A 23480-nucleotide genomic window follows, 5' to 3' on the forward strand; every position below is an offset into this window, starting at 1 on the left:
GCAGATTTTTTTTATTGTTTGCCTCTGAATTCAAGCACAGGTAACTAGTAATAAATCAACCTCTTTTGATTTGACTTCTATCCCTGTTTATGCAACTCAGCATTTTTTTTGTAAAACTAAACCCCTGTTTTATCTCTTTCCAAATCAATATTCTGTCTCTTTGTTTCACTTAACAAAAGGTTCCTCTAATATATGTTTCTGCATTCAATTAATTCTGCAACCTAAGTTGCACAGGGCAGAACCTTAATAACTATACATGACACTTCTGAATTGTTGGTTCATCAAATAAGCTGATGTTTTTCACAGTAGAGTATGACAGGGTATGTATGAGATTAGTCCAGCTCTGCAAAGTCTGTGTCTGGAATCTCAAAGTAATAGGAGAAAAAGGCTAACACAAATTCAAAGATAAGTAATACCGACTATAAGTAACTGTACATAACAACAATTTGCATTTATATGGTGCTTCTAATATAGGAGGCAATCGGAGGTATTTTATTGAGTGGGTAGAAAAGAAAAAAACAAAGGAGTGATAACACTTCAAACAAATGCTTAATTGACTCTGAGATGCTTTGGGATATTTTGAAGTTGTGAAATGTGCTTTACAAATTATTTTTTCTTCAAACAAAGGTTCGGTCAAAAAAATGATTGAGACAAGGTGAGATTTGAAAATGTTTGTAATATATGAAGGATTGAGGATGGCAGGGTATAACTGGGAGGATATTATTCATGGGCAGCTGATGTTGTGAGTAAAGTGGAAGTTAGTTTGAAGAAACTTGAAAATGGGCATTTCTGCCAGATTGGTGTGGATCTGGGATCAATGTTGCAGTTGGGGACCTTGGAGAGAAAGGAACATTAAAATAGCTGAGCTAACTGTCTAAAATGTGATGGCAATATGACAGCTTTTAAAGGCAAGAGAGGTAACTCAAAAAATTTACTGAAGTTTCTGATACCAGCCTCCTCCAAGTTCCTGGTCTTGCAACAAAGCATTAGAAGGCATGCCTGGGTTCTGTTTGCCTGAGGCCTTTGTATACAACCAATATAGACTGAATTTCTATTCAATACTTCCAATTTTTGGTAATGGAGAAAGCATCAAGAGAGAACCGCATATTTATTGATGTCCTACTATTTAGAATCTAAATGTATGAAGGCAACCCTTCAAAAAGCAGTTATGTGAAGAATGAAAATTCTGTCTCCAGTATTTTTATAATGCAACAACTTGCTTTATTGATTATTGCAACTTTATCTAAGTAAATACATGGAGGCTAGAGAACTTAGAAATAAATATGGATTGAAAACTGTTCACATTACAAAAGGGGAAGTGCTGCAGTGCTTAGAAAATATAAAGGTGGATATATCACCAGGACTTGATCTGGTGTATCCCAGGACATTGTGGGAAGTTAGGGAGGACATTACTAGGCCCCTCGTAGAGATATTTGCATCATCTATAACTACTGGCGAGGTGCTGGATGACTGGAGTGTGGCTCATGTTGTGCCTTTATTTAAGAGGGCATGAGAGGAGAAGCCTGGGAACTACAGACCAGTGAGTTTGATTTTGGTGATGGGTAAATTGTTGAGGTGATTCTGAAAGATAGGATTTATATGCATTTGGAGAGGCAAGGAATGATTAGGCATAGTCAGCATGGTTTTATGCAAGGGAAATCATGTCTAACAAACTTGATTGTGTTTTTTGAGGAAGTAACCAAGAAGATTGATGAGGGGAGACTGGTAGTTATTGTCTAATTGGACTTTAGTAAAGCCTTTGACAAGGTTCCACATGGTGGACTAATTTGTAAAGTTAGATCATATGGGATTCAGGGTGAGCTTGCAAATTGGAAACAACATTAGCTTAATGACAGGATAACAAAACAGAAATTGCTGGAAAAACTCAGCAGGTCTGGTAGTGTCTGTGGAGAGAAATAAGAGTTAACGCAGTTCTGAGAAGGGGTCACTGAAACCGAAATGTTAACTCTGATTTCTCCCCACAGATGCTGCCAGACCTGCTGAGTTTTTCCAGGAATTTCTGTTTATGTTTCTGATTTACAGCATTCACAGTTCTTTTGGTTTTTATTTCAATGGAGAGTGATGATGGAGAGTCGTTTTAGGAACTGCAGGCCTGTTACCAGCAGTGTTCCATAGGAATTGGTGCTGGGTCCACTTTTGTTTGTCATTTATATAAATGATTTAGATGATAATATAGAGGCATTGTTAGTAGGTTTGTGGATGACACCAAGATTGGTGGTATAGTGGATGGTGAAGGTTACCTAAGATTACAAAGAGGTTTTGATTAATTGAGTCAATGGGCTGAGGAGCAGCAGATGGAGTTTAATTTAGATAAAAGTGAGGTATTGGTAAAAGAAACACTGGCAGGACTTGTACAATTAAAAGTAGGGTCTTGGATAGTGTTGTAGAATAGAGAGATCTAAGGATTCAAGTTCATAATTCTTTGAAGATTGCATCATATAGATAGGCCGTTTAAGGCATTTTGCACACTTGCCTTCATTGCTCAGACCTTTGTTTGTGGGAGTTGAGATTGTATAGGATGATGGTGAGGCCTCTTCTGGAATACTGTGTCCAGTTCTGGTCACTCTGTTATAGGAAGGATATTATTAAGCTAGCGAGGGTTCAGAAAAGATTTACCAGAATGTTTCCAAGAATGAAAAGTTTGAGTTATAAGGAGAAGCTGGATAGGCTGGGACTTCTTTCACTGGAACGTAGGAAGTTGAGAGGTGACCTTACAGGAGGTTTACAAAATCATGAGGGGTTTAGATAAAATGAATGGCAGGTATCCTTTCCTTAGGGTTGGGGAGTTCAAGACTAGGGGGCATATTTTTAAGGTGAGAGGAGAAAGATTTTAAAAAGACAGGGGGGCATTTTGTTTTACACACAGTGAACATTCAGAGGAAGTGAATGTGGGTATAGTTATAACATTTAAAAGTTATTTCAATAAGTACATGAATAAGAAATGTTTGTAGGGATATGGGCCAACAACACACAGGTCAGAGTAGGTAAGTTTGGGATTATGGTCAGCATGAACTGGTTGGACTAAAGGGTTTGTTTCCATGCTGTATTACCACATCGGCTGGCACTTGTGTATAATAGTTAGATTTGTTAATGAGTAATATGTTACTTGTGATGTGTAGTGAGTGTGTGGTAATGCCACCATTAGGATGTTCTAATAGTGGCATTACCTTCTAACAGTTTACTCCAGTAACCATTTTCTCAACTGTAGCTGCGATGGGAATCTTACCTTAAGTGATCTGTGCAGATTTTGACTTATAATCTTACAGCTTCTTAGCTACAGACAGCACACACACATATATAAATATATAAATATATGGATTAAAATGGTAGATCTAATGTGTACTTATGTTTTGATTCTGTGAAATTAGAGTAATTTTTCAGAGCTAAGTGCCCGCATGCAAAACATCGACCAAGGTTCACATAAGGTTCGAGTGATAGTTAATTAAATGAGAATACACAGAAGCACATATATTGCAAAATAGCAAATCCTAATCAATTATGTTAATATTCACATGTTGCCTAAAGCTCACAGTGAAGGGAATGGATAGTTCCATCTCAGGTGCATGTAGATCTTCTGCAGAAATATTCCAGAAAAACATAGAAAACCCATTTTTCTGTTTCATATTTAATGATGACCTTCTATTTGTCCTCTCTAAGCAATTGATCATGACAACCTAAAAACAGTTCTATGTTTCTGTCAAAAGCACAGGCTTTGTGTGTCAAGGACCTGGAAGTCACCAGATCTTGCAGGATAACCTGTGAAATGGACTGAAGATTCTGCCTAACTCACTGATTTCCATTCGCCAAGTTTCTACTGCTTGCTCTTAGTGTACAACGTACTGTGCCAGGACAGCGAATTGGTAAATACTGCATGTTTTTCCAAATTAGTATATTTTAAATTCACAGCCTCGAAACTGTCAACCGAAGTACACACATGCATTACTTAGGCATTTTCTGATTCTTTTACTCAAGGTATTAACACATTTGTGGTGCTGATTAATGTCTGTGCTTGATTTGTGGACAGAAGATTAATATACAAAAGTGCTAATCATTTATTCACTCCTGTCACAAACCGTAATTGCTATACTCTATATCTGAGATCTGAACTCACTCTATTTGCAAAATTAAAAATTCTGTCAACTATCACATGAATTTCTAGGCTTTCAACAGGACAGCAAATAAATTTAGCAGAACACAAAGCATAAATTCAGGGACTGGAATAATGAATTTCCTTAGACTTAGTATGCTTTATACATTATAAAGTTGTTTCTAGGTAATGAATAATAAGGCAAGTACCTTAGGACATAGTACCCAGTTAAAATTCACAGCTCCAGCCCCTATACAGCCATCATGCTGGAAGAATACCAACTAAAGAAGACATCTTAAATGATTAATGTGCGTACCTAAACTTACATAATATCACTTTCATGATCATATGAAAACCTTACAGAGCAATAACGTTGGGCAAGGTTAAAAGTAAAAAACCATCAAACCTATTATATGACCTACCTTAAAGAAAGTCATTGTGGATCCATCTCTGACAGCACCATATTCTATTTTGGTTTGCTTTGCCAAATCATCTGCTGAGTCAATGGGAGAATCCATTCTTTCCACAGTCAGAAAGGCAGCCAAGTTGGCAGTGTATGATGATATTATAATTAATGTGAAAAACCACCATATTCCACCCACTATTCTAGTGGAGAGAGCTTTGGGCATCAGTTCCGAGCCTGTCACAATGGTAGCAATAAGAAAACATTTTGTTCACAAATTAAGAACAACTGAAAAAAAACATTCAACTTAGCAAGGAATCAGCATTTGTTCTAAATGAGGCTCTTATAAAATACGATGGGCAATCAGAAGAAAACATGGGTAGTGGTGATTCATTCATTCAAATGTACGAGCATGATCGTTACACAGTAACGTAGCTGAAGACAATTGGGCACTGGTCACTGCACCAGTGATTCAGGGTACAGTAATATTGAGTAACATAAACAGCACAAAGCATTCGGAGATCAAAGTTACGTAGGGTAAATGATTTATTAGGATGATACCAGGGCAAGGAAACTTTAACTATGAGAAAAAGCTCTGTGTATTAGTATTATGTCCACTGTTTCCAAGATGAGATTTAATAGTCTTTAACATTTGGGTAAGTTTTCACACAGTGACTATTCCTGAGTTGACAAGAGTACATTAACTTAAATCATCCCCTAAAAGTGAGGTAATATACAAAATGTTTTTGTGTAGAGGATTGATACAGTCAGAAATCATTGAATTGCTGAGTGAAAATTGGCTGAATGTTTGCAACAGAAGGCAACAGCTATGGGGAAAGGAAAGATTGTATTTAGTTTTGTATTCCTCTTGGAAAGAGTGGGAACAGATATGGTGAGATAAGTTGTCTCCCTTGGGCTGCAATCTTCAATCATTCCAAGACACAAAGTACTTCGGCAGACAAAAACTGTTATCTGGGAAATTTTAACAATTGAATTAATTATATCATGCAAGATTATTATTTTTTAAAATTTCACTTTCAAAGTGTTTATTTTGTTTGAAAAATGAATAAACAAGAGGAAATGGAGGACAAAATCCAATTGCCTGTAAAAAGCTTAAACTGAGCTGCAAAACAAATGGATGTACTCAAACATTTAGGAGGGTACCAACATTTGAAATAAAAAGTAAAGAAATTAGACAATTCATTCACTTAGTCAAAGAAAACTGGGATGTTAGAGGATTTTACCCCAGTTGGGGAGTGGGGGGGTATGTTCACTAGTACTTCATCGTGACCATTAAGTAGCTTATCAGTACAGCCCAGCTCAGCTTATTGGTGATAAGTGTTCACTGGTGGATTTGTCTAGCCACTATCTGCACTTAAGATTTATGGCTATACTTACCATGTGAACCAGATAAAGACTCCCTTTATTTCCCCTCCCTTCCAGCTGTTTTCACCTCTCTTGAAGATACTATAATCCTTGCTGGGTTTCTGGTGACCTGGTACCATCCCCAATGGTCATTCTTCATATGCAAATATAGCTATTGATAATTAAATAACCAGACATATCCCAAGCGAGTTCAATCCTGAAGTCTATGGCCCGTGTGGCTCAGCAGCATGTCAGGGAACAGTTTTACCGATGAAGTCATTGGGGAAAACTTATAAACAGATTATATCAGTAATTCAGATGTTCCTAAGAAGAGTGTTACTTGGGCTCAAAACATTAACTGTTTCCCTCTCTCCCCACAGATGCTGTCAGACCTGTTGAGTTTCTTCAGCACTCTCATTTTCAAGGCAGTAATTGCCAATTGGCTTCACACAACACAAATGAGGTTATTTACACAAAGTTCATATGTGTTTTCATTTAGGCAGAAACTTAGATTAAAGAGCCAAGATGACAAGTGCTCCTCAAGCGAACTCTGAGACACAAATATTGGCAAGCTGAATAATGATTTGAATTATTAGCCTGAACAATCTGCTCAATTAGTCTACTGTAAACTAGATATAAATAATGAAGTAGGTTTAATATTTGAGCTATCTTGAAATTTACTCACAATGTAAAACTGCAATAGGAGATCCCAGCAAAGTCTTGTTTAACTTTCCCAGATCCGGCTTATACATATGGCTTAAATTGATTGGATACACTTAAGGATGTATAACACATAGGTGTAAGATAGTTTAATATTAATTTTAATCTGGACTATTAAATAAATTAGATTGGCTGGCAAGGGGAAAGAAAGTTTGGAAAGTACAGACATTCAGATGCAGAGGCAAAAGATTTTCTATGGCATTAAAACTTTTGATTCAGTGATAGGGAATTGCATAGCACCAATACTTATTAATTCAAAATAGCTGAAAGGAAACTATTAAATTTTAAAAGGTACTTCAAGTTTTTATGATCATTATTTTGTTTAAATCAACAAGCTGAACTGTTTTTAAAAATCAATCACTCCTCTAGCCTTAGGGATCATGCATAGAAGTTTTAAAGATGCAGCATATGTCTCGAGTTTTGCAAATGTTGCCTTTTTGATTCCAAATTGAAATTCTTTTATTTCTACCAACTATATTTGTTTTTAAGATAATTTTTATATTATTCATTTCCAGTTGATAATTTGTTGGTATGTCTAAATGCGAGTGAGTCAGCAAGTTTAAAATTTAAGAAGGGGAGGACCTACTTGGAGATCATACTTGCTGATTACTCTTTCTAGTGCCTTTTGGCAGACATGACAGCCAATCCTGATCCAGACTTTGCTCAATGTCTGTAGGAAAGAGAAACTCTGATCATCACAAGAAAAAAAATAAAACATTTGCTCTATTGCAAAGGTTACAGACTTCCCATACAGAAGATTTGACTTGTTTTGAAGTTATTAGTGGGAGCAAAGCATGGTGCACTTAGGTACCACAAGAGTTTTATATGCAAGCATTTGTTTAAGAATCTCTTTAAAAAGATAAGCAGAGCCTGGTTGGGGCTGACTGTCATGTATCCAAGGTAGTGGCAACAATCAGACACGACATCCCACAGTTTGCTGTGGATGATGGTAAACTCCAACGTGTTAGACATGTATGGCTTCAATACATTCATTTTGCCAGGCAGCCACCACTGTTTTGAAAAGAGAAACCAGCTTTCATCAACAGTCATACACATGCAACCATCACATTCACACAGATGCTATATACTGTAAAACCTGATGATAATACCCTAATTTAGCTTGAACAAATCCAAAAAAAAGCGCTCAAACTATAATCTGCTGTTTGTCCCAGTGAGACTTAGTTATGGCTGAAGAAATATTGTTTGATGGAGTTTTAAACTATATTTAAATGTAGTTACTTCTGAATCATCTTTGCTAATATATTCTTGTTGCAAGAAAATATTAAAGCAAAACTAGAATCACAGATAATATTTTTCTGCCAAATTTTGCTAATATATACTGTTGATATTTTCAGTAAAATACAAATCCCAAAAGATTATTACATTTATTACTTTTTCTGTTGTTCTAACTTGCTGTTTTACACTATGTATTTACTTTCATTCTTGTGCATCCATTTTCACTTACAAATTCTGAATGTATTTGATATTGGAGTTCATATGAAAGGGTGATGCCCAAAGTATTGCCATCTTTTTCTTTCACCCAAATGATTATATTTAAAAAAAACAAGATAAAAATGATAGGTGCTGAATGAATTTCACATTACTTTCTGGAGTGATATGTCTTAACTAAGCTAAGTATTGTTGTTTTGATTCAGAGTTAAACTGTAAAATGGTGAACTTCCTTTGGAATTTCTTCAACAATATAACAGACAATTGGGAGAAAGAACCATGAAAATTTGCTAAAGGTTGTGTGAACACTGGATCTCCAGTGCAAGATTCCCACGGGATTCCCCACAATGATTATGAAGAATCTAAAATTATAGCAGGTTTGATTGTTCTATTAATTGTAAAATAACCACTTGGTTACTGCTACTGTATGTGTATAGTATGTTGTAACACTGTAATATCCATGGCAGTTTTCAGATGAATGTTAATTAAAATATAAAATTTTGGGAAGAATTTAATTGGAGAGTATTTACTTCATTAAAATCAATATGGAAACATCTAAAGTTTTTCTGTTTTATAAATCATACATCTGGCTAGTATTTATTTAAACTAAGTTCACAACACCTCATTGCTCGAGTTGTATTATCAGTCATTGGTGTACTTGAAAATTTCTGTAACAAATGAAATTTGACCCCACCATCTTTTAGAATTACTTAAAGGCTCTTTAATTTTTAATTTTTTTTTACTGTCTCTTTGCATCTTCTAGTTGTAATTTTAGCATTCTATCTAACTTTTCCTTAGCTAAAAATCTGTTATTATTTTTGCTTGTTTGATGTATTTTTGACGTATTTCTACTTGATTTGCCCAGTACTATTTATTTATACTCTTTTTGTTGTCTATCAGGTTTTACAGCATTGAGCATAGTTGCTGAGGATGGAGCTTACCACGCACAAAGGCCCCCAGCTAACTGTGGGATATGTGTAGAAAAGATATGTGACCTATGTACCTTGTTGCATGAGAGCTCCAACTCCAAACCAGAAGCTATTAAGCAAAGTAAAATTGTTTTCCACCACATCTGAGTCAGGATTGCAAGGGTGAGGATTGTACCACTCATAGGGTGTAAACCTGTGGTAATTAATATAAACAGTTTGTAAATAGGAGATGAATACACAGCAAACACATCAAATATGCAAGAATGCTTAAAAACAACTCAAGAAATGATTGAGCTGAGTAGCAAATAGGTGAGACATTATTACAACAAGAACAAAGTTAGAGTTGTATTTATTGTGCAACTGTGGTGGAATGCTTAACACCTTTTATGTTAGAATAGAGGTCAGGAAATATTCTCATCAGTTTTCACCCCCAGATATTTGTATTCTGCAAAAGCTGCTTGAGATTGCAGTACAACCATTAAGATAAAGGTTGCAATGTTTTAAGATTCAAAGTACTTGTTGGAAATTTACAGTCAGAGAATATACAGGATATTGTAAGGAATCATATCTCCTGACAATGCAGTTACACAAGAAAGGCCACAGATGATAACTAGGCTCAGAAACAATGCTAAATCCATGTTACTTCTGTCTCATGCAGGCAGTATGCAAAGATTTGTGGAGTGACAGAAAATGGTTTCTGTGGACAAGGTTGGGTGAAGATGTGTAGGTTGGCACACAAACGGCAGACACAGAGCTTCCTGATTCCCAGCTCCCCAGCAGGGTCCTGAATCTGGCGCATTTACAGGGAAGTCAGGTTGGGCATAAAACAGTTACCTGCCTTGCAAGAGCACACTTGTTAACTGAACTAAGAGTTTAGTTAACACTGCTGATGAGAGGCTAAATGTTACCAGTGGATGTGTTACAGATTTCCAAAGTCCGGCAGATTACGGGGATGGCCTCCTAGACCAGGGGTGAAGACTTCAGAATCATTTTGAAGGATCACAACATCGCACCCCCCCCCCCACCCCGCCCCCACCCCATCACCACCACCCCACCCACCCTCCTCAGTGGTAGTCCTAAAGCCATGGCAATTTATTTTTTGTCATCATTTTTATTGGGAGTGCTAAGAAGGTACTTCCTGTCTTTCCCCTTTATCTGCAATGGCATGCTGAAGCTCCTCCACTGCTCAAACAAGCTGCTTTGAAACCATCCAGCTTCAACAGAGATCAACAGAGAGCTTGCCCTCTGGCAAATTAATTGGCAAATATTGTGCCAGCCAATAGTTACACCCCTGAATTTGATCCCATCGGGGTACTGACCCCAGAAGTAAAGTCATGCACCAAGATTTTTTAGTGTTGGAAAGGAGGGAGTCTTAGTGGAGAAGACGAGGAGGAGATAAGTTATTTATCCAGAAGGGATCAGGAGACCCACCAGACAAACACTGTGAAAGAAAGTGGATCAAATCGTCTTGACGATCAATGGCAGAAGTCAAACTCTGAGGACCTGGTTACAGTCATACACAAAGTTCAATGACCTTACATGGGTAGTTATGGTCAGGAAATGCACCTTTAAAAATGACATGCCCGAACAACTGCATCAGTGTCCTCACACAGTGCACCACCTCCTTATTCACCTGCCAACCATGACTCATTTCTAACATTCATAGCTTCACCTCACCCTCACATATAAAGCCTCACACATACAGATCACCTGAAACTGAACTATAGCAGCCATAGTCACCAAATCTTACCACACCACACACAATTCATACAATTGTATGAGATACAGTTCCTTAACTCTTACTGAACAAGGTGGCCGATAACCAAAGAAGGCAACATCTAGCTGGAGAGGAATTGGCTGCAAATTCTTACACCCATTGAGACAGTAATGCTCACCATCACTGGAGCAGCTATGATCAGTGGTGGGCTGAATCCATTGAAGATGACAGCAATAATAGGGCAGCATGGTGGCTCAGTGGTTGGCACTGCTGCCTCACAGCACCAAGGACCTGGGTTCAATTCCAGCCTTGGGCTGTGGGGACTTTGCACATTCTCCCCATTCTGTGTGACTTTTCTGCAGGTTCTCTGGTTTCCTCCCACATTCAAAGATGTACAGCTTAGGTGGATTGGCCATGCTAAATTGCCAATAGTGTCCAGGGATATGTAAGTTAGATGGATTACCATGCGAAATGTAGAGTTACAGAGATAGGGTAGGGGGTGAGTCTGAGTGGGATGCTCTTCAACAAATCAATGTGGATTTGTTGGGCCGAATGGCCTGTTTCTGCACTGTAAGGATTCTACGATGATAATATCTAATTTGCTTCTCACATCTGATGAACAAGATGCAGATGCTGTAAGTGACCATTATTTCCTTTTCCCTTCCATTTACTACAAGCTTCTGTCTTTCTCTTTGGCCATGGGCAGAAGAACCAGTTGGAAGAGCTGAAAAATGATGAATCATAGAGTCCCTACAGTGTAGAAACAGACCATTCGGCTCATAAAGTCCACACTGACCCTCCAAACAGCATCCCACTCCCCACCCTATCCATGTACCCATTTCCCATAGTTAATCCACTTTGCCTGCACATCCCTGGACACTATGGGCCAATTCTCCCGAAAAGCGCATCTTTGGACCATGGGAGAAAACCAGACTACCCAGAGGTAACCCACACAGACACAGGGAGAATGTGCAAAGTCCACATAGACAGTCACCCAAGGCTGGTATCAAACCAGGCCCCTGGTGCTGTGAGGCAGCAGTGCTAACCACTGAGCCATTGTATCTCCCACAAGAAGAAAAGGAAGAAATAGTTACTTGTTCTCACACTCACAGCCACCAGTTCAGATCCTGATACAATCTGGATATGTTGAGGGACTGGGCACAAGCAGTCTGTAGCTGGTGACTCCACTTATGAAATACTGGCTGACTATGAGTGACGTTGTATATATTGTTTACTTCAGCTGAAAGAAACCAAGTACATTAATGTTTATAGCTATGAGCACATTCACAGCCAATGGCAATACCAAACTTGCTGTGCTCAAGAGACTTCAGTTGTGTCTGCAGAAAGCCACAGATTTCAATAAAATCTGCAGTGACGTTCTGAAGAGTCACATCAGACTCAAAATGTTAACTCTGTTTCTCTTCACAAATGCTGCCAGGCCTGGTGAGATTCTTTCAGCACTGGCTATCACTTGTGTCTGTAGTGAAGTGCCGATATCTGACATGTTAATCCTGACTGAAATGCAGTTGGAGTTGAGAGTGTGATGCTGGAAAAGTACAGCCAGTCAGGCAGCATCTGAGGAGCAGGAGAACTGATATTTCGGTCATAAGCCTTTCATCAGGAATGAGGCTTGTGGGCCGGGGGCTGAGAGATAAATGGGAAGGGGGTGGGACTGAGGCAAGGTAGCTGAGAATGCAATAGGTAGATGAAGGTGGTGGAGAAGGTGATAGGTCAGAGAAGAGGCGAGCGGATAGATAAGAAAGACAATGGACAGGTCAAGAGGACAGTGCTGAGTTGGATGCTGTGACTTGGATAAGGTAGGGCGAGGGGCACTGAGGAAAGTGATGAAATACACATTAATCCTGTGTGGTTGCAGGGTCCCAAGGCAAAAGATGAGGCACTCTTCCTCAAGGAGTCAGGTGGTTAAGGTTTAGCGATGGAGGAGGCCCAGGACCTGCATGTCCTTGGCGGAGTGGGAGGAGGAGTTGAAGTGTTCAGCCAAGGGGCAATGGGGTTGGTTGGTGCGAGTATCCCAGAGATGTTCGCTGAAACGATTTGCAAGTTGGCGTCCTGTCTCTCTGATGTAGAGGAGACCACATCGAGTGCAATGGACACTGTCAATGATATTAGTGGAAGTACATGTAAATTTCTGTCGGATGTGGAAGGATATTTTGGACCTTGGATGGAGATGAAGGGGGAGATGTGGGCACAAGTTTTGTACTTCCTGCAGTGGTAGGGGATGTGGAAGGGAGTGGGGTGTGGGCTGGTGGGAGGTGTGGATCTGACAATGTAGTTGTGGAGGGAATGGTCTCTCCAAAACACTGATAGAGGTGGGGAGGGAAATGCATCCCTTGTGGTGGGGTGTGTTTGTAGGTGGCAGAGGATAATGCAATGTATATGGAGGTTGGTGGGGTGGAAGGTGAGGACCGGGGGACTCTGTCCTTGTTGCGTTAGGAGGGGTGGGGTTCAAGGGCAGAGGTGTGAGAAGTGGAGGAGATATACTGGAGGGCATCGTCTACCACATGGGAGAGGAGATGGGGTCTTTAAAGAAGGAGGCCATCTGGGATTTTTCTGTGGTGGAATTGGTCTGGGAGTTCAGGTCCATTGTACCCTGAAGGTGACTGTACAGGTGGATAGAGTGGTCAAGAAGGCATATAGTATACTTGCCTTCATCGGATGGGGTATTGTGTATAAGAGCTGGCAAGTCATGTTAAAATTGTACAAGGTTTTGGTTCGGCTGCATTTAGAATACTGTGTACAGTTCTGGTTGCCACATTACCAAAATAATGTGGACGCTTTGGAGAGAGGCTGAGTAGGTTTGGATTGTTTTCATTAGAAAAACGGAGATTGAGGGGGGACTTGATTGAGGTCTACAAAATCACGAAGGATATAGACAGGGTAGATAGAGATAAGCTTTTTTTCCCAGGGTGAGGGATTCAATAACAAGAGGTCATGTGTTCAAGGTGAGAGGATAAAAAGTTGAAGGGAGATACACACGGCAAGTACTTTACACAGAGGTGTAAAGTAGGTGCTTGGAACGTGTTGCCAGCAGAGGTAGTAGAGGCAGGCACGGTAGATTCATTTAAGGTACGTCTGGACAGATGCATGAGTAGGTGGGGAGCAGAGGGATACAGATGCTTAGGGATTGGGCAATAAGTTTAGACAATGGATTTGGATCGGCTCAGGCTTGGAGGGCTGAAGGGCTTTTTCCTGGGATGTAAATTTTCTTTGTTCTTTGGTCATTCTGGGAACAGATGCAGCAGAGGCGGAGGAATTGAGAGTAAGGGATGGTGTTTTTACAGGAGGCAGGGTGAGAGGAGGTGTCGTCTAGGTATCTGTGGGAGTCGGTGGTAGCTGGGGATGGAGATGGAGAGGTCCAGGAAGGGGAGGGAGGTCCAGGTGAATCTGAAGTCAGGATGTTAGTGAAGTTGATGAACTGTTCAACCTCCTTGGGGGAGCATGAGATAGCGCTGATACAGTCATCGATGTAGCGGAGGAAAAGGTGGGGTGGTGCCAGTGTAGCTGCGGAAGATAGACTGTTCTATGTACCTGACAAAGAGGCAGGCATAGCTGTGGACCACCCATTTGGTTTGGAGGAAATGGTAGGATTGAAAGGAGAAGTTGTTAAGGGTGAGAACCAGTTCAGCCAGATGGATGAGGGTGTCAGCGGAAGGGTACTAATTGGGATGGCATGAGAGGAAGAAATGGAGAGCTTGGAGGCCTTTGTCATGGTGGATAGATGTGTACAGGGACTGGAGGTCCATGCTGAAGATAAGGCATAGGGAATCAGGGAAATAAAAGTCTTGGATGTGGTGAAGGGTGTGGGTGGTGTCCTGAACATAGTTGGGGAGATCCTGGACTAGGGGGGACAGGACAGTGTCAAGGTATGCAGAGATGAGTACAGTGAGACAGGGGCAGCCCAAGACAACGGGTCAACTGGGGCAGTCAGGTTTGTGAATCTTCAGTAGTACATAGAATCCAGCGGTGTGCAGTTCGTGGACAGTGAGGTTGGAGGCTGTGGATGGGAGATCCCCAGAGGTGATGCGGTTGTGGATGATCTAGGAGATGATAGTTTGGTGATGGGAGGTGAGGTCGTGGTTGAGGGGGCAGTAGGAGGATGTGTCTGCGGTTGGTGTCTGGCGGTGTAGAGATCAGTGTGCCAGACCACCACAGTCTTGTTTACTGGTTTGGTGATTGTGGTCTTTCAAGAAGGAGGCCATCTGGGATATTCTATGGTGGAATTGATTATCCAGTAAATAAACAGACCCTACCACTAGGGATATATTTCCCTCCCCACCCCTATCAGTGTTTCAGAGAGACCATTACCTCCGTGCCTCCCTTGTCAGATCCACGCCCCTCCCACCCCCACCAGCCCTCACCCCACTCCTGGCACCTTCCCCTGCCAGCGCAGTAAATGCAAAACCTGCGCCCACACCTCCCCCCCTCATCTCTGTCTAAGGCCCCAAAAGAGCCTTCCACATCCAACAGAAATTGTATCTGTACCTGTACCTCCACTCATGTCATCTACTGTATCCATTACACCTGATGTGGTCTCCTCTACATCGAGAGGACAGGACACCAACTTGCAGATCATTTCAGAGAACATCTCTGGGACTCCAGCACTAACTAACCCCACCATCACGTGGCTGAACATTTCAACTCCCCCTCCCACTCTGCCAAGGACATGCAGGTCCTGGGCTTCCTCCGTCACCAAACCCTTACCACCCAATGCCTGGAGGCAGAACACCTCATCTTTTACCTTGGGACCCTGCAATCACACAGGATTAATGTGGATTTCACCAGTTTCCCTCATTTCCCCTACCCCCACTTTATCCCAGTCCCAAGCCTCCAGATCGGCACCATCTTCTTGACTTGTCCATCATCTTTCCCATCTATCTGCTCCGCCCTCCTCTCCGATCTATCACCTTCCCACTCACCTTCATCTACTTATTGCATTCTCAGCTAACTTCCCCAGCTCCACGCCCCTCCTCCCATTTATCTCTCCACCCCCCAGCCTACAAGCCTCATTCCTGATGAAGGGCTTATATCTGAAACATCAATTCTCCTGCTCCTTGGATGCTGCCTGACCTACTGTGCTTTTCCAGCACCACACTCTCGACTCTGATCTCCAGCATCTGCAGTCCTCACTATTTTTCCCGCTTGAAATGCATTTGGACTATGACCAACTGCTGAGATCGCTTTTTCCCTTCCTTCACTAAGATAGTCTAGCTGCTGGTCCAGTGTCTCCTCTGCTCATTCTCTCCTGATCAGCAGGACACCAAGAAACCATCCGTGTCTGGAAACAATTGGCTTGAAGAGAATGCTCAAAGTTGAAATTTAGTTCTACTGTCCTGCCACTCCACTTCTTCTTGTCTAAACTGCTCTGGAAAGTCCAAACATTTGAACCATTTCAGCAGGAGTCAGATCTGTTAATCAGTGAGTTACTTAGAATCATTTTGGGTGCCGATTGGTACTTGTTGCATTGAAAATCTACATACTATAGAAGTTAATATTGCTGTCTACTTCTGTATTCATCACTGATTCAAGTTTTTTAAAAATTCTGTTGTCGAAGATAATTACAACCAAGTCTTACTCTTACTAACACTGGGGTAGTGATTACTTTTCAATTTAAATTTATCTTGAAAGATTGTATAAGCTCGGGATGAAAGCAATCAGACCACTATACATGCGATCTAGTGTTCTGGCTTTCTGTCTGTTTTAAAAAAGTTTCGCGAATGTGTAATCAAAAACTTCCCAAATCATTGATCCGCATTATTGCCATTGGCTGTAGCTGCTGAGACATTGCTAAATAAAGGCATTCCTTTGTCTAGCTTCAACGTTCTGACCATTGTAGAAAAGCAGATCACTAAGAATGGCAAAAGTAAAACTCTGCAAATTAGCTTATTTGTCAAACTCACCGACAGAGAACTGGCCCATGGATCAATATCTACCCATCATGGTGCTCTCTCTCTCTCTATATATATATATATATATTATATCTTTAGAGCATTTCAAATGCTGAACTGCATGGGATTTCACTATTTCCAGTGAAATAGTAAACTATAAAATTGTAACCTGTTATGATGTGGATTTGACAACCAACAGCTCATTCATGAATAATGATCAAATTGATACCAAATAAATATGTCTTTTAGCTGTGACTCTACACAGAATGTGTAAGTAGGACAAGTACAAAGTTCACCTTTGGATATGGAATAGAGTCTAGTTCAGTACAATCTGTGTGACCTAGAGTTGACCCTTAATCTCTTCTTAGTTGTGACTGTATAGGTACACACTGAAAGCACAACAGGTTATTTTTGGCCATACAGAGTTGAAATGCATTTAATTATTCATCCCTTTCAATGTGTGTAATGCAGTAAAAGTATCATTCTAAAAGGATTGAGAAGCCTTTTTGATACTGCAATGGCATTTTGATGGTATATATTTGAGACAGCTTCATACGTTTTCAGAATTAATTCACAGTGTCTTCATTTAGCTCAGAAAGTTCCACATGCTGCGTTTGTGCATGGGTTGAGTAGGTAATTCACCTACCCTCCCCCCCCTCCCCACCCCCAAGGAACAATGTATTCTATATCTCTGTTCTTGTGCAAGATATTCAATAGGAAGACTAATGTATGTTTTTTCTTATAGGTGTCCATAGAGAATGAATGCTGGCAGGATTTTCAAATGTGGCGATCATGCTGCAACAGAGACCAATCCTTTTTGTTTCTCATAATCCTGCATTCCGTAGAGACTTCTGAATGGTGGTCAGCCGAAAACTGGGATGTTGTTGTGGTTCTGTTTGCCGAGCTGGGAATTTGTCTTGCAAACGTTTCGTCCCCTGTCTAGGTGACATCCTCAGTGCTTGGGAGCCTCCTGTGAAGCGCTCCTGTGCTGTTTCCTCCGGCATTTATAGTGGCCTGTCTCTGCCGCTTCCAGTTGTCAGTTCGAGCTGTCCGCTGTAGTGGCCGGTATATTGGGTCCAGGTCGATGTGTTTGTTGATAGAGTCTGTGGATGAGTGCCATGCCTCTAGGAATTCCCTGGCTGTTCTCTGTTTGCCTTGCCCTATAATGGTAGGGTTGTTCCAGTCGAATTCATGTTGCTTGTCGTCTCTGTGTGTGGCTACTAAGGATGGCTGGTCGTGTCGTTTCGTGGCTAGTTGGTGTTCGTGTATACGGATCGTTAACTGTCTTCCTGTTTGTCCGATGTAGTGTTTTGTGCAGTGCTTGCATGGGATTTTGTACACTACATTAGTTTTGCTCATGTTGGGTATCAGGTCCTTTGTTCTGGTGAGTTGTTGTCTGAGCGTGGCTGTTGGTTTGTGTGCTGTTATGAGTCCTAGTGGTCGCAGTAGTCTGGCTGTCAGTTCAGAAATGCTCCTGATGTATGGTAGTGTGGCTAGTCCTTTGGGTTGCAGCATGTCCTCGTTCCGTTGTCTCTCCCTTAGACATCTGTTGATGAAATTGCGAGGGTATCCGTTTTTGGCGAATACTTTGTATAGGTGTTCCTCTTCCTCTTTTTGTAGTTCTGGTGTGCTGCAGTGTGTTGTGGCCCTTTTGATTAGTGTCCTGATGCAACTTCGTTTGTGTGTGTTGGGGTGGTTGCTTTCATAGTTTAGGACTTGGTCTGTGTGTGTGGCTTTCCTGTAAACCTTTGTGGTGAATTCACAACACACACAAACGAAGTTGCATCAGGACACTATTCAAAAGGGCCACAACACACTGCAGAACTACAAAAAGAGGAAGAGGAACACCTATACAAAGTATTCGCCAAAAACGGATACCCTCACAATTTCATCAACAGATGCCTAAGGGAGAGACAACGGAACGAGGACATGCCGCAACCCAAAGGACTAGCCACACTACCATACATCAGGAGCATTTCTGAACTGACAGCCAGACTACTGCGACCACTAGGACTCATAACAGCACACAAACCAACAGCCACGCTCAGACAACAACTCACCAGAACAAAGGACCTGATACCCAACATGAGCAAAACTAATGTAGTGTACAAAATCCCATGCAAGCACTGCACAAAACACTACATCGGACAAACAGGAAGACAGTTAACGATCCGTATACACGAACACCAACTAGCCACGAAACGACACGACCAGCTATCCTTAGTAGCCACACACAGAGACGACAAGCAACATGAATTCGACTGGAACAACACTACCATTATAGGGCAAGCCAAACAGAGAACAGCCAGGGAATTCCGAGAGACATGGCACTCATCCACAGACTCTATCAACAAACACATCGACCTGGACCCAATATAAGGGCCACTACAGCGGACAGCTCGAACTGACAACCAGAAGCGGCAGGGACAGGCCACTATAAATGCCGGAGGAAACAGCACAGAAGCGCTTCACAGGAGGCTCCCAAGCACTGAGGATGTCACCTAGACAGGGGACGAAACGTTTGCAAGACAAATTCCCAGCTCGGCAAACAGAACCACAACAATGAGCACCCGAGCTACAAATCTTCTCCCAAACTTTGAAAACTGGGATATTTCCCTTTGTTCTGCCTACAACATTTAAGGTCAACTTTAGTTCATGCACAAAAATGGTCCAAGTAAGATGAACGGAGGAGAGAGCAGTAACTAAGCAGCCTCTCTGTTTGTTACACCACAGGGCTACACCATCTAGTTTTTGGGCTGAATCTTCCCAGTCCCTGGATGACATGGGCAATGGTGATGGTAGGGAAAATATGGTGAGATCACAAAAATTAGACTCCTGAACATCATGGAAATAGATTCTGCACCGAGGTCTTAATGACAAGCTGAGAATCTCGCTAGTGAGTGGCGAGGGGCCTATATGCTTGCATCTACATCTTATTAGTACTTGATCACACTTGCTTTATATTTCCTATTTTCCACATGCAGACAGAAGTTAGATGGTGACAGTGCTGAACATGAAAGTCAGGTTGGATACCTGGCAGCTCCAGCTCACCACATGCTCCACAGGCCTCCATCTTGCAGTATTTTAACTCACACAGAAGCAGAATTAAAATAATTTGTCATTATCCTTAATTATCAATCCTTCATTAAAACTTAACTAAATACACACAGAAATACTTAATTGCCTGGATATCATATTATTTTAATTCACACAAATCGACAGGCATAAGTCATCAATTAAAGTTTCTTTTTTCAAGTAACTGACAAACACTTCTGGAGAAAACAAGAAAGACTCCCTAAGTACGCTGTCTGCAGATTGACGACACCATAACTAATGTTTTTCTTACACATACACAAAACCTGTGTTAAATTATCAAAATATTAACTAATCAGCTATTGCCCTACTTGCTGCATCTCTGATCTCAATCTCAGATTCTGGTGTTGAGGAAAGTGAAAGTATTTAATATCAGCATTTTGCAGATGTAAAGGTACGAATGACAAAATCAGTTATTAGCAATATTACACCAATTAAACTGGAAGAGAAACAAAGACCATGCATATGTTATAAGAACATTGCAGTTCAGCTACAGTACCGTTACCCACCACACTATTTCCTAGATTTGCAACAAATTTCACTAGCCTGAGTGAGTGCTTAATAAAATGTGCAATGGTGTCAACTGAACATTGACACAAAACTATCCTAATTTCTAGATGTAAAGCTCAGCACAATCATAAAACATTAAAACAAAAACTCAATTGCTGTTAATCAGTAGAGAATGAATTACATTATTATCATGTCCGTGTTGTAAATGTCTATAATAAGTTAATTTTAATTTATAGCCTAATCTATTAATTAGGCTATAAACAATAGCAAAAAAAGCTGAACACCAAACATGTTACACATTCAAGAATATACACTGCCAGAGTGCAGAGACCTCCTTTATCAATAACATTACAACATAGTTTGTGAAAGAAAATCGATTTTAATTATTGTAGTAATGTTTCTGGTTCTCCACCCTTTCCCTCCGAAAATTACACTTGTTCTGCCTTACCTGGCAATAACAAAAAGTACACAACTGACCCCAAGGCAGGCCAGCAGCACGTACATCCAAATATCTGGGGACAACGGATTCAAGAAAGAGAAAACACCTGGGTTTGTGCCATTCGGCTTCCGATAGAGGATGCTAATTCCCAGAGTCATGAAGGGTTTTGAGAAGTCAATAACTTTCTCCCGGACGTAGGTAATAGTGAGAGGGGCAACTGCTAAATCTGCTTTCTGCAAAAAACAAGAAAACCAATCAGGACAATTCTAATAACAAAGAAATGGAATGAAGGAAGGAACAAAGCTAGGAGCAAATCATTGCAGATGCTGAAATCTGTACTGAAAACAAAAAATGCTGAAGATCACAGTGGGTCAGGCAGCATCCATGGAGAGAAAGCAAGCTTTAGATGGCTCTGATGAAGTCATCTTGCTTTCTCTCCAGCAATGCTGCCTGACCCACTGTGATCTCAAGGAACCAATCTGTTCAGCAAGACATTTTTTTTGTAGTGTTTTAAAAGTGCCATATGCTCCATTAAGATTACTGCCAAGGACAAAACAAATGGCTACAATTGGTTGTGTTCTTCAATATAATGTCCAGTTCCACACTGTTGTTTGAAGTACTCTGAGATTTTAATATTGCTCGATTTTACTTAATTTGTTACTGAAATTTGCTAAAAATAAAAATAGGCAAATATTTCTACAGTATTCATGGGTAACAGAGAGAACTGAGCAAAACACACTATCCATCCAATGAGAAGAAGCAATTTCCTGTATACTTGCAAACTGCAGCTAATGAACAATCTTTGTCAACAGAATGAATCGATATGAAATGAGACAGTAATATATCCATTATTTTTCATTTAATCACTTTTAATCATTGATTTTGCCTTCAACCAGGATGGAATAGTGCATGATAAAAGATGATACAAATTAATATTTTCATAGCTTCATTTGCAACCCCGATGCAAAGCGCTGTCCTCATTAAGATTGGAATTTAATGATTGTGAGATTACAGGCAAAATATATTGTCAATTAATTGGCATTAATGTAGCTGTCCAAGTTCATTTAGTTCCTGGAGACCATATTTCCATTAAAACAAAATAAGAAATTACTTCTGTCCTTCCAATAATTGTGAATATAAATAAAGCTACCATTAAATTAATTTTCTTATAAATCATTCAAGTGTTTTTAATGCAACACACACAATCACATTAAACTAAATTTAGCCACATATAACAATTTGTCAAACAAGAAAAATCTTGGTTCAGTCTTTGCTCTATGGGGAGGGTACCATAGTTGTCACTGTTTAATTAGGTGCACTAATAGGCAACAAGTAAACTTGTTTCTGACATACCATCAGCACACTGCGACAAAATCCAATGACATGCTGTTACAAGGCCAACTTGTCATCAGAAAATTTATGGCACATTTCTAATGAAACATACTGACATTGAAGTAAGATCTTCATTTGAACTAGCAATGTGTTCTTGATGCTAAATGAAATCACAAGGCATGTTATTTTGAATAATAGATTTGAATGCAAAACATAACACTTTGTTAAGAGTTATGTAAAAGCATTTGATCACTTGCAAGGGAATACTATTATTTGAATTTCAACTACAAATGCTTAAATCTGCATGCAACAAAATTATTGGAATTGGACAATGGACTTTAATGGTTTGTAATTGGGCCAATAGACTGATTGGAAGATAGCACAGTAAGACAAAACAAGTGTCCAACAAACCTTTATTTTCAGATATAACCATCTTCATATCAAATGTCTATTGCTGCTCTTCAATTGTACTTTCAGGAGAAAAGCACCTTTTTTTGGGAGCAAGGTACTTTTTAAAAGAAAGTTTTCTGTGCTCTTTTTGGACTTAGAGGCAGCAGGGTTAAAATTACACCTTTATTATCACTATCAATTCTTCTTCTGTGATCACAAATACATATAACTGCCCAGTAAAAAGATGGCATTTAATTGTGAAACTGGTAGTCCTGTTGAGCTGTTTCAGTAGCTGCTTCCCAGCACTTTCTATGTACTGCAAGGTTGCTGAAATTTACAAATTAGGCCTAGCTATCAGACCAGAAGTCAGAACATAATAATTACATTTATATCATGTTATTCTAGTTTCTGAAATGTATTACAAACAAACAAATTGGCATTATGCACACTTGACATTACCTTTTTACTTTGTAATTTAGCAATTTTTGTATTGGGGTTAATAATAGGTGACCATTTTTGTACTGGGGTTAACAGTAGTGTCCATTTTTGGGTGTGACCTGAAGCAGCATGTGGAAATGGACTAAGGCTTAAACTACAAATCCTGTTCGTCTTTAATCAATACATAAGCAGTGCACTTTGGTTGGGATGGTCACATTTCCTGGCTCCAATTGTGGGAATTAATAGATTCAGAAAAACAGCACTAGGTGGCCCAAATTAACTCATCATAAATCCTACTTAATATCCAGTTTCTAAATGTTTTCTCACTTCATCATCTATACAGTAGAACTGACCAACAGATATCACGTCAAATGGGTTTTGACATATTCAATGTAGACTATAAAAAATACACCTAGCAAGCAGGCTAGATGACAAAATTTTTTACAATCTTTTTGTGGCTTTGGCCTTAAACTTCTCATTTATATTTGAATTCTGCACCAACTAGTGACTGTAATACTTAGGCAACCATCTCTAAGTGTTCATTAGATTTGTTCTTAAGTTAATTATGTTTAGAAAATAATGAATGTGGCACAGTGGTAACATTTTTTGAAATATAGAATCTTGCAGAAAAATGAAACCATTTATCATTTAGTTCCAACTAGTTGGAATTGAAGAGTCAAT

At 40.0% G+C, this 23480-nt stretch overlaps 1 protein-coding gene across 5 annotated transcripts in view; it reads right to left on the reverse strand.

The window, feature by feature from the left end:
- The window catches only part of LOC140486191 (glutamate receptor ionotropic, kainate 1-like), a 321766-nt gene that overhangs the window by 31591 nt on the left and 266695 nt on the right, over positions 1-23480 (reverse strand). For all 5 annotated transcript variants that reach the window (XM_072584967.1, XM_072584970.1, XM_072584968.1 and 2 more), the window contains 3 exons: positions 20649-20872; positions 9049-9167; positions 4531-4748 (listed from right to left, as the gene is read on the reverse strand). In XM_072584967.1, coding sequence (XP_072441068.1) covers positions 4531-4748; positions 9049-9167; positions 20649-20872 — 561 coding nt within the window. The remainder of the gene's footprint in view (positions 1-4530; positions 4749-9048; positions 9168-20648; positions 20873-23480) is intronic.

Source organism: Chiloscyllium punctatum, chromosome 15 (genome assembly GCF_047496795.1).
Source record: "Chiloscyllium punctatum isolate Juve2018m chromosome 15, sChiPun1.3, whole genome shotgun sequence".
Taxonomy (NCBI): Eukaryota; Metazoa; Chordata; class Chondrichthyes; order Orectolobiformes; family Hemiscylliidae; genus Chiloscyllium; species Chiloscyllium punctatum.